The 15,685-nt window shown below is 42.0% G+C and overlaps 1 protein-coding gene across 5 annotated transcripts in view; it reads right to left on the bottom strand.

Moving 5' to 3' along the window:
* Nucleotides 1–15,685, bottom strand: part of pde5ab (phosphodiesterase 5A, cGMP-specific, b) — a 232,917-nt gene that overhangs the window by 51,563 nt on the left and 165,669 nt on the right. For all 5 annotated transcript variants that reach the window (XM_078543324.1, XM_078543308.1, XM_078543317.1 and 2 more), the window contains exons 8-9: nt 15,161–15,269; nt 14,959–15,043 (exon numbers count right to left, since the gene is read on the bottom strand). In XM_078543324.1, the coding sequence (XP_078399450.1) occupies nt 14,959–15,043; nt 15,161–15,269 (194 nt within the window). The remainder of the gene's footprint in view (nt 1–14,958; nt 15,044–15,160; nt 15,270–15,685) is intronic.

The following is a 15,685-nucleotide window of genomic DNA, read 5'->3' as shown; positions in this document are numbered from 1 at the left end:
ACCTGAGGATCCCACAGAGCCTCAGTTTAACATTTCATCGAAAAATATCCTGAATCCTTTGTTGGTGTGTGATGAGCTTGAATACAGATCACATGCAGCTGAAGACTCATTCACTGTTAAGTGTTGTAAAGATGTTCCTAAAATATGACCTACTGTGTTTATAAACTGGTAGAAGTCTGACTGTAGAAACCAAGTGGCCAAATATTTAAACTGGCTTGTGCAACTTATGTGCATCAGTCACACTGCCTTCCTGAAGGTTGCAATGTTAACCTGCTTTCCTGAGCAGGTGAAAGGGACAACCTGGCCATTGGGTTCTTCTTTAAATATGCAAATCAGGCTCAGGTAAGAAGGGGCCTGATTTCAATTTTACCCAGGGCCTGTGTAGAGACCTGTTGCAGCTTTCCCGCCATACCAACCTGCTGGCAAGAGGAGCCAAGACCAGTAGAGGCCCAGGAAAGGAAGTGTTTTTTTCAAGTTTCCTTCTGGGTTACGACGAGCAGATGTGATCATTCTCCTTCCCCAAGCAAGACCCTCCTGACCATTCCACCCCAACTGCTTACTAAATGTACCATCCCTTTGACTCTGCAGTAATCCCCTCCTGCCCATCAGCCAACTATTACTGAGGTCTATGCAGGTGTGGGCCAGGAGTTTAAATCTTCCAGGTATCACACCTGGGAAGACTCGACCATTTGGCACTCACTTTAATCGTAGCCCATAAGAAACTCAGCCCTAACATCTCAGTACAACATATTTTTAGTCATGGTTACTGTTTTAATGACTTTCTAGTTTGGATTTAACATTTCCCCGCTGATGGGTTTGAAGATGTGCGACATGTTAAATCCAGCCCGTTGTCAATAGCTGCCTACCCATGACCCCACTGCAATTATACCAGTGGCGGGGGTGGTGCCAGGTGGCCAGCCCACCAGTGAGTCAATTGAGTCCTTTAAATGGGTAATTATTGAGGCAGGGGAGGCTGATGCCAAGTGGCCGGCCCAGCAGGTTTCCCTGTGTGAGCTGGTGATAGACAGGGGAGGTGTCCCTCTATAACTGGCCCCCTGGGCTCCTCAGAGAGGAGGTAAAAGTGTAATACCCCCAAGTTGCCCTCCCCCCATGGCCTCTCAAACCCTGGTCGTCACACCCTCCTGGCTGACACCCAAACACTTATAAGGTTCCAATCCAGTGCAACTCGCCTCCTCATTGTCCAGGTGCAGTACCGACAATGGCCACCACTCCTGCTGGTGCTATTGGTACATTGTGAGCTGCCGGCCTCTGGTTGGCCAGCAGTTCTCTGAGTTGGGCCTTCCAGTCTCCGAGGAGTGGAAATCCTATTTCCAAACTATTTACAGCTAAAGTAACCACGGGGCAGCTGTTCTTCTCCTGGGGGGCTCACTCCACCCCACTTCTTAGCCGGGGTGTGGAGACCATGGTGCCCCATATAATTCAGCCCTCTATAACATACATTTGGTTGTGCATCAGCTAGTGATTATACTTTTGACAGAAGATGTCATGTTAGCTGCACAGCATTTGGGTGGTGGAAGAATAAGCAATATTCTATTGGTGAACAGCTCTTTCCAGGACAGCAAATGCAAGCATTTTTTAGTTAGTGGTTAAAATATTTCACTATTGTTTTAGCCCTTCATAAACCTCAGTGACATTTCTACACCAAATACTAAAAACTCAACAATTTATTTTTATAGCTCTTTCTTATTTACCGTGATCAGTTTTAAATACAAGACTAATTACCATTCAATAAGCACATCAAAGGACTTTCAACAAAATTATAAACACTGACAGCAGAACCCAAACAGTTTACAACCATTCATCTCAATTCTAAAATATGGAATTTGAGACAAAATGTGTGCTAAATGCAGCATGTTTAGGAGAAGGAACCTGAAGGGAATTTTAAATTCTAGGGGGGAATTTTAAATTCTAGGGGAGAATTTTCTCCCCGTTGGGCAGTCTGGTCGGGAGCGGGTGTGGAGCCGATCACCGCCCACGAACGGCTGCATGCCGCCATATTACGTGGGTGGGCCAATTAAGGCCTGCCCAGTGTGATGCGTGCCCGGTAGCGCTCAGCGCTGCCTGTGCGGGCGAGGAGGGAGAGTCAGGGCCTGCGCTCTTTTGCGCATGCGCACAAAAGAGCGCAGAAATCTCCCTGAGGCATGGAGCTGACTCAGGGAAATTAATTTCATAATGAGAATTTTAAATAAAGAAGGTAAAAGATCATTCACACATGTCCTCCCGTGTGACAGCGTCACATGAGCTAGGACATGTTTATTAAATGTTTCAAAAATATTTATTAATGTAATAAACCGTTCATGAAACCTCATCCCGCCCATGGATGAGGTTTCATGAAAATTGCGACGGCTGCTTGGACATTTCGCTTGCCCACCAACCTTAAGGTTGGACGGGCAGCCCTGTCAATATCTTTGATTGATTTATTAATGGCCTTAACAGGCCTTTGACAGTTCAGCAGGCGTGCAGCCGACTCGGTGCGTGCCCGCCAGACGGAAGATTGGAATGACGCACGGTGACGTCGGGACGCCTGCCTGATGTCACCACGTGTCATTTTACACGTTGGCGTGTAGAGCCCGCCTCCACACGCCAAACAGAAAATTCTCCCACTAAAAACGGATGGATTTGGGTCAGATGGGAAATTAAAATGTTAAAAAAAAATCAAATTCAAATCTAAACTACCTCCAAACCACCAACTATCGGTTTTAATAGAAATGGAAATAAATGTGGGCAACCAATCCCCTCTTATGAGGGTTACAGTTGAAAGCTTTTAAGCAAGCTGCATGCTTCTGTATTAGTAAGGTTTGTACTTTTAACTGCTGTCCAATAGGTTCCCCTGGCCTTGTTAAACCCAACAGGTAAAAGGAGGCAAGAATGACTGGGGATCCATAAGGTAAGCACGTTTACAGCATTGCTTGTGGGTCAAGAGGAGCAGGAGTGTTTTCTCTACCTTCCTCACAATGATTTGTCTAGCTCTCCACTTCCACAAATCCCACCGAGCTCCCTGCAATCACTGAACTCCTTACATTGTCTCTGCTCTCTCCAACTCCGTGATGGCTCTGATCTCCCAACTGTACAATGTCTCTGCTTCCCTCATCTCTTCACGACCCTCCACCCCCCACCCCCCACCACAACCCCAAACTTCTAAATCTACTTGCAGCCTTTCCACCAGACAAGTAAGCAACCAAGCTTGTCATTCAGGCTGGCTACTGGCTAGGAAACCTAGAAAAAAATTTCAAGCATACCCTGGAGTTCCAGGGCATTTGGGGATTCCCATCCTAAACAACTCTCCCCTGCACCCAGCCAACTCTGATATAGTGCCTCGGTAAATATCAGGGCCAAATACTTTAGACCTATGGTTTGCAAAACTCTCCACCACTGGGTGTTTCCTTGTCTCATGTCTGGGTCTGGTTTGATTAGTTGATAGAGATGAATTGCTATGATAAGTCAAAAATCCATTATTATTGTATCATGCAACAACCAGAGTGATAGGAGGCAAATTAGATGGGCCTTGGTCTCTTTTTGTCCAGCAATTCCTATGTCCCTTTGAGACTGCTTTCCTGAAACCGCTTTGTAATACTGTACAATACATCCTGTTGATTGTAAATGTGATTTTAAGATTAATATTACATTTTCAGCTGCAGTCGCTAAATGTGCCACCGCTGGTGTGGTTTGTCACTAATGCACAAAGATGGCTGCACTAAAGGGCTAATGATACTGATTCAGTTCTTTGTTCAAGTTAATGAAGCAACTTCATGGATTGTTTATATTATTCAAATTTAGAACAACATTAGAATGCTCACGGAGTCAATTTTTCTGATTCTGCTTGAAAAAGTAGTGGGTTTTAAAGGTGAAAATAAGATTCAGTGGCTGAAGGGTGAAGCCTCTGTAAAATATTATGATGTCAATCATTGAAAATTGTTTTTACGCGACAATCTAATTCTTAAACATCATTTTGAAAGAAAGCTTGCAAGATTTTATCAACCATATTCTAAATCTCCCTAGATTTTAAGTTTATTTTAATGTAACATAGACATTTTGGATTATAAAAGGAAATATATCTTTGTCACATTAATGAGAAATCTGCAGCATAAAATCAAGGTAATCAGAATAATGTTAACCAAACTGCCATAACCATTGTTGCCATTGCTCACGTAATATTCATGCTATTGTCAGACAAATATGTAGATGACACAACCTCACACAGCTACACATAGACAGCAGCAGAAATTTTGCTGGCAGGATACACTGAGGGTACAGGGAGAGACATGCACTGAAAAATGGGCCCAGCAAGACACATGGTTGTCAAAATAAGAGAAGTATATATCACTACACACTTGGGTGCAAGAATTATGAAACTATAATTATTTTATCAACACCATTCACCAATCATTGTTGGCTGATTAAATGTTAATAGCAGCATCCTTTAATTCAATGCCATCATCAAATCTTTCCTGTTCGGCCAACAATTTCCTAAAGAGTCATTATTTCATCCCCATTTTCACAGTAAACAGAAATAACGCTAAATGATGACAACTTTAATCTTTTAACACATGGATGGCCAAAAAGGTTCTTTGTAAAACAGTAATACAATTTGCAAATAAGGTATTTTAGCATTTGTCACCTTTTCCTTCACTTTATTGCTACCCATTTAACCATGGTCTCCACACCCCTTACCCAGCCCCCAGCCCGCTCCTGCCTTCGCTAACCACCCTAGTTAAGATATTTCAACTCATATCAATCTTGAGTAAACCCAATTTGGTAAGTCAGCACTCTTTTCTCCTGTAGTAAAAATAGTTGTAAACCTTTGAAATTTGGCATTCTTGTATTTGTCCTGATGACGGCAAGACAAAAAGCTTCTGCAACATGTCTCCCTTTTCAGCAATATTCAAGTTCTGCACTGCCAAACAAATATTATTTCTGTTAAGGTGCAGCCACAATGTACTTCTGCATTTGTTGACGTATTAGTGGATTCTTTACACCAACCTAAACTCATCAAAGTTTTTTCTTGACATATTAAATGTCATTTCACTTCAGCATCTAAATGATTATCTAGTCGAGTGGATTACCCATAACCTGTAGAACCTATCTAATATTCATTTCATTGATTTCTAACCAGGTGGAGAGGTAAAATTGAACCCCACTTTATTCATATTTTGACAGTGCAACCATATAATTTGGAATGTCGGGGAGTAATAAAGGTGTAACATAAAATCTGGGTTCAGACGATATCGTATGCCAGGAAAACCAAACTTAAGTGTTTTATGGATATCTACTGAATTTTGAACTTAAGTTGCAATCTGAGGTTGCTGTTTCACGATGACAGGGTAATTAATGAATTAATTATCATTTTATATAAAACATCTCATCTGCTATAGTATAAAATGTATCCAAATTCTGGAGGGCCGTGAGGGCATGAATGCAGTGCAACCTGACAGGGAGATTGTCATTTTTCATGGAACCCAGATCCACAAGGTTTCTCTTTCATTTGCCCTTCTTCAGAATTCCCAATCGTGAGAGGGGGCTTGCATGTCTTCCTCAGCAATTTGGGGGTGTAGCTTGGGATGTTCCCAGGCTAATGTCAAAATTACAACCTGTTTACACATTAGGCCCAAGTAATCCCATATGTGCCCAGAGTAGTTGTGGGCTTCATGGTGAGCCTCCTAAAGGCCCCAGAGATGTTAATGCCCTAAGGTCATTGATTACAGAAGAATTATTTACTGTATGTAGCCCCATAATTTTCACTGGGGACAGAAATTTTTTCCTTGATTTCAATCTTTAGCCTGATAAATGCCACGGGCCTTAAGGAGAGGGTGCTTTGATTTTCTGTCAGCACTGTAGCATGGACACCTCTGTTCTATTTCTACAGGAAGGGGGCATCTACCCTGAGTCTGTAAATTACCCTGTTCCCATGAGTTGGGTACAGGCCTGGCAAAGTGACGGGCAAAATGCCTGCCCTGCTATTCTTCTGTCACTTTCAAACTTTCCATAGAATTTCAAGTTCGGTGTGTTTTATCATGTTTTTCACATTTTCTTTAAAATTATGCCTCTATCTTTCTGGTTTACTTTCTATTCTTTTTGTCTACTTCTTTTACTGTTTTTGTAAACTTCTCACACATTTTCTGTTGTCATTGTCCCTGTTTTCATTTGCCTTTGCCTCTTTTTTACTCACTCATTTTGCTCTTCTTTCTTTTTCTCTTTCAAATAATTCTTCGGCAATGTCTCCTGCTCTTTCTACATGTTCTTTCAGTTATTTACTCAATAATCATTCATCTTGGGATTTACAATTAGGGAGAATGACCAGTTTCGACAATTCTTTCCTCAAAAATATGCTCTATCCACCACATCCTGGTGTTTTTACCAGGGTATTTTTTGGCTGACAACTAGAGTGCTCATTGATGGAGCATGGAGTGACTTCCAGTTCATAAGAGTTGGCCTGGTTGAGCAGAAGGTAGCAGTCTTAAGCTGCATTTTAGGAGTTGTCCATCAGATGAATATTAATGAAGTGTTTTGATGCAATGGGCAGAATTTTCTCCACTTATATCCTAAGAGAAAAGCAGGACCATATGCAGGTGGGGGACATGATCTACTAACTGGTGAGCTCCTTCATCTCCTCATCATCATCCTCCTCCTCTGAGGATGCTAGATGCTGTACATCTTCCTTCAGTGCCAGTTCTATCCTCTCTGCAGTGCCATGTTGTGAAGGGCACAGCAGACCACAAAAATCCTGAATACTCTTGCTGGGGCATATTGAAGGGGGCCCCAAGATCTGTGAAGAAACCGGAACCTCATCTTGAGCAAGCCAATGACTTTTTTTTATTATTGCCCTAGTTTTTATATGGCTCCTGCTGTACCACTCATGCCTCTGTGGTAGGGTTCCTTATTGGGGTCAGCAGCCAGGTTTTGAGTAGGTGTCCCTTATCTCTCATTAGCCAATCACCGAGAGTGTTTAGTGGAGAGAATACCTGTGGAACTTGACACTGCTGAAGGATGGCAGGTCCTTGGCAGCTCCCTGGATACCTAGCACGCACTTGCATCATGTTCTTGTGGTGTTCACAGGCCAGCTGCACATCAAGGGAATGGAAGCACATCCAATTAACAAAGACTCCTGGCTGATCTGATAGTGCCTTGACTGCCATGAGTGCAATCAATCACCCCCTGGGACTGTAGAAATCCCGTGAGTGAAGCAAAGTTGTCAGTCCTCTGGGTTTGACTGACCTCATCTGTGTCAAAGTGAATATGGTTGGAGGTCTTGGCAAAGAGGCCATTGGTGTCCTGGGTAATGGTTGTGGGCTGCAATATTCTGTGAATGCCACCAGCTCTTACCCAGAAGGATCCAGATGCAAAGAAATTGAGGGCTGTTATCACCTTGGCAGCCACAGATAATGAATTGCCGCATACTCCTCTTGGTTGGAGGTCTGCTTCCAAAAGACTGCAGTTGTCTGATTACCTCTTATGAGAGCCTGAGCATTCCGAGGGACAGTTGTTTGGAGAAGTCGAGGGAGCTGACCTATGGCCTCCATACACTATAATGGGGGCTATCATCTCTTTCAAGGTGCAGTTCTGTATCCATTCCCCAAAGCTGCACTTGGCTGTGGAGGAGGCAGCTGCTGCTGCTGCCTGAGATGCTGTCCTTGTTATGGCTGCTGGTCTGGATCAAGTTGCAGCTCCTCCTCAGAGCTCCTAGCTACTGAACAGCATGTATCTCCCATGTTACAGGGAAGCCTGGCAGGCAAGATGTTGAGATTGAGCTCAATGGGCGCCAAGGCACTTGGAAGTTACTCAAAAAAATTGCTGTTCCCAAAGTGATCAGTGAATTCAGGCAGCAAGAACTGGTACTGTCAGCGCTCGCCTTTCACTGCAGCTAACCACAGGGTTGCCAATTTCAGCACTTATGCCGTTGCTAGCAGGTCAGTTTCAGTCAACAATGACTTTCCGCTCCCACTTTCCTGCTCCAACCTCCTAAAGTACAAGCACAGCATGGAACCCATGTGTTGACTGGGAAAGTCAGAACGCAGGGTTAAAGAAGCTCTTAATTATCTTTTATAACTGCTTTACTTGCGTTCCCACCAGATCAAAGGGAGTTCTCCGCTGGCTTTGGCACCCATCCAGGAGAAAGCAAGAGGAGCAACATCAGCATCCCAAACCAAAGTCACTTTTAGGGTATTGAACTCTCCCACGCACAAACCCACCTCCCCTTGCCTGGGAAAACTCGCCTCATTGTTTGCTGGAGTATAACGTTACACTGGTGAACTCTACAACATAGAAATCTCTTCTCTGCTCATGCCTCTTGATTAGTAGGAGTTCAATAGAACTCAAGACACAGATATTGTTATTAATTATTTCATTTTCATATGCTTATAAGGTTAGCAATTTTAATTTGAACATTCAGTTCTTTGGTGGCTGAAAAACCAAAATGGGAATTGTTAACAAATCTATACTCACCTTTGGTGGTCGGGAACTCCCATTCCCCACAAACCTTGGGTCTCTGGTACAAGCGCTGGCCAGAAGTACTTGCGCTGTTCGTTTTTAAAAAAAATTCTTCGGGCCAAGGATCAGCTCTGCGCACCTGCGCAGAAGGGGAAAGAGAAAACGGCACAAAGAGGCAGGTCAGATGACCTGATATTGAGACCCATCATCAAGTAGATGTGCTAGGGAGCAGGACACGGGAGGGGGACAGGGAGAGGTCCCAAGAAGAAATCCCAGGTATGGGCCAAAGCCAGGGAACAGAAATATATCCCTTAAGTGAAGTTGAAGAAAGGGACAGAGTAATAGGCTCCAAATTCAAGAAAGAGCTGTAGGGAGCAGATTTTAAGTGAAGTGGGCATGAGAGGAGCCCTGAAGATCCGAGAAGACAGCCAAGGGTTGGTGACTCCGCGCTGCGAGCCATTGGGACAAAGATACCTCTTTGGAACAGTGGTATTCTGCTTGACATGGCTAAAGGTCTGAAATTGTGTGTGGAAGGTGAAGTTTGAGTATACTTGGAGATCCAGGGGAAAGGAATCTTGGAAGGCGAGGTTGAAATGCTGCGAGGTGGGTCATTCTTGAAGCCATCCAAGTAGGAGCGACATTTGGAGAAAATTCCAAGGCAAAATTTTCAGAGGTGGAGTTTGGAAACCCTTGTGAAAAAGACAAAGCTTCAGTGAAGATTGGTTGACTCATAATGTGACAAATGTCTGGGTGGGTTTTTGAGAAATCCATGGAATCTATTCTGGCTGTATCTGTCATCTATTGTGTCGCGTGGTGTGTCCGACCACAGTTCGCCTGTTAATTCACATATGCCTCATACTTAACCCTGAATGTTAGCGTATAAGATAGATATTGTAAATTGTTTTATCTTCATGAATATGTATAGTAAAGTTCATTTTTGTTTGTTCAAAACCCGTAGAACTTTGTGGCTTTATTCACTTAGTAAGTGTCTTTAAAGTAGGTCAAAGTGGTATTGGTCCCTGACCAATCTACCCCCATGTCCTGGGGTCTGGTCAAGGGTCATAACAGAATTAAAATCACTTTGAAAAAATCTTATGCAATTTTATTAGGGAACAAATAGCTTTCTAGTTGTTAATTAGTTATTTTTTGTTACTTTCTGGTTCTTCATTGATAGCATTTATATTTCTTCAAACATATTTGAGGCGATCAGTATCGGTCAGTTAAGAGCAATTTGTTGTTTTTTCGTGAATATTAAATGTGGCATTTTTGTGCCCAACAGGTTTTTATGTATGATGGCCATTTCGCTAGTATGAAATAAGACAGACATTTTCCCATGCCTCATGGATGCATGTCTTTTATTGTATAGATTTTAATTGAGTTGGCAATATGAAAATAGAGTTCATGATCGTTAAACATAGGGGTGAAAAAACTGGTTCAAGAACGACACAATTGTCATTAATTTAGAATAATGGATATACAATCCATGGGGGCTACAGTAATAACATTTGTTTTCAGTTCTGAAGGAATGATAAAAGCAGTTTATGTTGTACCTATATGCAACAATCATGTAAGTGGCACTGTGGTACTCATCGTTACCTACATAGAACATAAGAAATAGGGTTTGAAGTAGACCACTCTTGAGTCTGCTCCATCATTCAATGTGATTGTGGCTTATCTTCTACCTTAATTCCACTTTCCCACCTGCTCCCCATATCATTTGATTCCCTGGGAGATCCAAAATCTATCTATCTCAGCCTTAAATACACTCAGCACTGGAGCATCAAAATCCTCTGCGGTAGAGAATTCCAAAGAATGACAACGTACAAGAATGAAGAAATTTCTCCTCATCTCTGTCCTAAATAATCATCTCCTTATCCTGTGATTTTGCCCCCATGTTCTAGATACCCAGCAAGGGGAAACAACCTCTTAGTGTCTACCCTGTCAAGCACCCTCAAAACCTTGCATATTTCAATGAGATCGCTTCTTCTAAACTCCAGAAGGTATACGTCCAATTTTTTCAGCCTCTCATCACTGGATCCAACCCAGTGAACCTTTGTTGTACTGCCTCAAATGCAAGTTTATTCTTCCTTAACTATGGAGACGAAAACTCACACAATACTTCAGGTGTAGTCTCACCAAAGTGTTATACACTTGTAGGAAGGCTTCTTTATTCTTGTACTCCAATCATCCTGCAATACTTATTACCATAGTTGCATTGAAGTACTTCAGAACAAATGTTGCTGGCCATGCTTTGACCAAAGCTTGGGTGGATGTTTAGGTTATTTTCAGCAACCAACAGAAAATATCAATTTTATCTTAAGCATTATCTTTAGCTCACCCCCAACCCCAACTTTAGCCAAGATATCCACATAACATCAGTTATGGAGCTAAAACCAGAAAGTGCTGCAACTATTCAGTAGGTCTGGTAGTATATGTGGAGAGAGAAACAAAGCCAACATTTCAAGTCGAATGCAACTCTTCTTCAGAATCTTCTCCAGTTCTGAAGCAGTCATATTTGACTCGAAATGTTAACTCTGTTTCTCTCTCCACAGATGCTGCCAGGTCTGCTGAGCATTTCCAGTGCTTTCTGGCTGGGATTTTCCAGCTCTGGTGTGGTGGGTCTCGCCAGCCAAAAGTCCATTGACTTTGGTGGGACTGGACGATCCCACCAGCAGGAGCGATCCCGTCCTCTGTTTTTATTTCAGATCTCCAACATCTGCAGTATTTTGTCTTCATTTCAGTTACGGAGTTAGATTTTGTACCATGTTAGCGGGTTAGACTACTCAAAGGTTAAAGGGGTGGACATCTCTGTGTTTGGGTATCCATTTCTTTTCTTTTCAAACATGCAGCTATTTTTAGACAAGGCCCTTCATTCTAAAACACAGAATTGGAATACTTGGTGCACTGTTCAAAACAAAAATGAATAGTGGTGGCTTTTGCTTGAAACAGGGTGTAGTTATTGGCCTACGTATACAGATATATGATTTTAGAATTCTTTGTTAGTTAAGCAAAACAGGCAAGAGCACATTAGCAGCTTGTTGTACACACCACACATGAAAAAGACATTGGGTAGTGTGTAAAATGCTGCTGATAATTATGAATATGATGATGAAGTTCATTCTCTTTTGTGCCTTTCAGTGTTTGAAAATTGACGTGCATATATTTCAATCCATTGTTTTAAATTCAGTTTCTTCATTACATAAATTTTTTGGGCAGGATTTTGCACTTTGGGTGGGGATCCCAATGCCAGCGGCTAATGTTGGTCCCATCCCCATATTGCCTTGGAAGCAGTCACCTGGCAGTGATTTTCTCTGAATTGGCCATTTAGTGACCAGAAGGCTTGCTCGTGGTGGGCTGTTGAAAGTGGAGGGCCAACAGGAGACCCTCCAACACTTAAAGGGTGGAAGCTTGCCACTGCAGACTTGGGAACTGATGGGCACCTTCATCTTGAGGTGCCACCTCAGCAACTTTAAAGAATCTAAATAAAAAATTGTCACACCTGCCAGACCACCGTTGTGGAATGGGAGGCCACCTCCGGACAGCAGACCTGTTCCAGACTTTTGAGAGAACCTACAGACTCTTAATTGACCTTTTACTTACCTTGGTTGGCTACCTGCCACTTCCAAGCATGTAGCCCTGGCAGGTCCAATCCCACCTCTGGGAAAATGGCTCGGGAGTGGGATGGTGCTGGCAAATTGCCACGCTGGCCAACCTGCATCCTTTCTTGCCCCCATATCGGGGGAAATAAAATCTGCCCATTAGTACAGAAATAGTGCCTTTGAGGAACAACCCTTCTATGCTTTCTATATGATGGCTGCATTCCTATTTGTCTGTTCATTGCCTTGTTGGCTTTGTGCAGATTCCCAGGGCACTGGGATCTCTACAGAAATATAATGTGACATCCATCCGTCCATCTGTTCGTCCATCCATCCATCCATCCAATCATTCAAAATATACATTCTATTATGAAAAATCAATCCCATTTTCCTTTTGAAAATATGAAGTGCTCTTAATTGGAGCTCCATTCCTTGACTAGAGTAAAAAAACATGCATTTACTTGTCTCCTCTATAACACTTATATTATCCTTTCAATTAAACCAATTAATTCTTCCCAGAAAGTACGGTTTATGCAATTCAAAACGATGAATAGCTAGTTAAACTTAAAGAAGTAGGTGTTAATTTTATCTCTTCAATAATTCCCAATTCAAAATCTACTTATAGAAATTAAAGCAAAATACTGCGGATGCTGAAAATCTGGAATAAAAAACAAAATGCTGGAAATACTCAGCAGGTCTGGGAGTATCTGTGGAGAGAGAAACAGAATTAATGTTTTGAGTCAAATATGGCTCTTCTGGGGGGTGACTGAATTAGGCAGGATGCCAAATTATGATTTTCCAATGGTGGGTTGAGATGCAGAGATTAAGCCAGTGGCGTGCCGGACCTCATACCATCCTGTGATGGTCTTGTGCTTGTAATATAGTACTCATTGCTATAAGTACTCATTAGCAAAAATCTTTTTCAATAAAGTCCTACCTTCAAGATAAAGTCAGTAGTGCACAAGAATATCATCGCACCCAGTTCACATTTGTTTAAAGGTGGTCTGTGGCTGGTTACAGGGCTTTGTGTAGTTGTGTCTAAGGTCAGCAGTTTTCCTTGTTTAACTCCACAGCACAAGGAGAATGGCAGCTTGAATGGAGGTTTGGGACTGGCGAGGGTGAGTCAGTGGTTGGGGGGTGGTGTATATGGAGAGGGGTCAGGGGCATGGAGGAATTGAAGAGGGGTCCAAGAGAGGGCAGAGGCTGGAGTTGGGTTCATGGAGGAGTGAAGTGGGAAGGGTCTGATTTCCTGGGTGTAGTGGGAGTTTGTTGGGGACAATCAGTGAAGGTAAGAAAATGAGGGGCCTAAAGATGGTATCAGGACTGTCCAAACATGGGTCCATCTCAGGGTATTGGTTGGCTGAGTTCTTACAGGGCTTTGAGTTCACCTACAATATTTCAATAAACCCCACTGAGATAGTTCTCAGACAATATCCTTTATGACGCATAGAAGGGAGGGCCTTCAAGGTCAGTCATGTTTCACAGAGTGGTGAGTACAATACTGGACACTAACATGAACATTCAATAAAGAGTGAACAAAAAAAATACAACATTGTTTCTTCCACAATAAAGGAAATGTCCCTAACTCCCCTGTAATCAACAATGCATGCTCACTATGAGGCGTAACACTGCATTTAGCTCTTTGACTAAGATATCTCAACAAATAATAATGATGCACACATGAATAAAGTGAAACTAATATAATATAGATTATTTACAAGTGAAATTTAAAGTTGGAAAAACATCCTGCCACCTTTGTACACTCAATAAGTCCTATGTTAATGGCAAAGGAGTTGGGCTGGGAAGTTGTGGCTGTGATGCAGAGCCTACCTGTTTGACCAGGAGGCTCTTATGTAGCTCGCCTGCAGCTGCAGCATTGTCAGCTGATGGCAGGTTTCACCACTGAATAGCATCGCCACATCGGAATAGTACGTCTTTCCCGTACACACCAGCGACACTTTAAATTTTAATTGTAATTGCGTGGGAAATGGGAAAAAGCAAGAGAGCGGAAGTCACGCACAGTTCCTTTCTGCCGTCAGGAATGGCGAACCACTAACAAAATTCTGCCTGTTACCTCTATATCTCGCTCCACAGATGCTGCTAGACCTGCTGAGTATTTCCAGCACACTCTGTTTTTATTTTTGTTAATAGAAATAATAGCTATACTAAGACTATACTAAATAGGGGGAGGCGGTGGCATAGTGATATTGTTACTAACTAGTATTCCAGAGACCCAGGGTAATGAACCTGGGTTCAAATCCCATGGCAGATGGTGAAATTTGAATTTAATAAAAATCTGGAATTAAAAGTCTGATAGCAGCCATAAAACCATTGCCGATTGTCCTAAAAACCCACCTGGTTCACTAATGCCCTTTAGGGAAGGAAATCTGCTGTCCTTACCTGATCTGGCCTACATGTGGCTCCAGACCCACAGCAATGTGGTTGACTCTTAAATGCCCTCTGAACCACGGCAATTAGGGATGGGCAATAAATGCTGGCTTAGCCAGCGACACCCACATCCCGTGAACGAATTTAAAAAAAAAACAGATTGGTACAGAATGGAAGAACCTCCTTTGAACAGAGAAATCTCTTGAGTTAAAAGCTTCATTACGAACGTGAATGGTTTATTTAGTCATGACTTTCTGAGTTTGGGCTGAAACCTGAATTTCTGTATCAATAGTTGATAAAACTACTTCAATAATTGATGCACCCCAGTGAAATTAAAGCAGCTGACAGCAGAAAGCCAAAGGATCTCATATTTTTCCTTTCATTGCAATACATTGTGATTTTTAATAAATGAAGTGAATCATTTGGAAGCATTGCTCATAGGATGAATGAAATGTGCAGACATGCAAACAGATCCCGCACATACAACCAACACAAATGTACATTAAAATGTTCAGAGAAGCTCCAGTACCTATCACTTTATTCTTCTTTCCATTTTTAATTGGGGTGCAGAGCAAGCTTTTTATTTGTTTGTTTGTACTTTCTGCATTTTCATTCTATCAAGCAAATAAAAATAGGGTTAAAAGCTACCGGGAATATCCAAATGCCGCTAAACGATAAAATCCTTGGGCGAAATCAGTTTAAATTTGTTGAGGTTCATAAAGTTCACTTACCGTCCACATAAAACGTGCATCCTTGTTAACGTCTGTAATATTCAGTGTTTCCATGGTGTTTTTCGCATACTTTGCAAACATATAGTTGATTTTATTTATATCATAACTCCTGTTAAAATCAAACAAATATATGTTAACAAGCTCAGTAGTTATCAAGACTGCTGTCCACCATTTAGAGACAGTTAATACTGGCTTTGATATAAAATGTTAAATATCTTTTTTTTTCTCTGCATCCTTCCGAAACGCTTTGTCTAATTAAATTATAAGTTGCACTGTACCTTTCAAGTGATCCGTTTATGAATTTTACACTCATTTAGTAAATCGAAAACCAACTTGTAAATTGCTTTATTTTAACATTGGACTTGTGTACAATTTTAAATATTTTCTAAAGGGGGTCTCGGCATCGCAATGGAGTTTTACTCAGGCAGGAAAGTACACTATAAATTGAACAGAAATTTGTAAAAGCTTATGGGTAGGATTTTCCTTGAATTGCACTAAGTGCAGCAACAGGCATAAAAAAAATTG

The sequence above is a fragment of the Cetorhinus maximus genome, chromosome 1 (genome assembly GCF_964194155.1).
Source record: "Cetorhinus maximus chromosome 1, sCetMax3.hap1.1, whole genome shotgun sequence".
Classification (NCBI taxonomy): Eukaryota; Metazoa; Chordata; class Chondrichthyes; order Lamniformes; family Cetorhinidae; genus Cetorhinus; species Cetorhinus maximus.
Note: the sequence above shows the minus strand (reverse complement) of the source record. Positions and strands in the feature narration are given on the sequence as shown.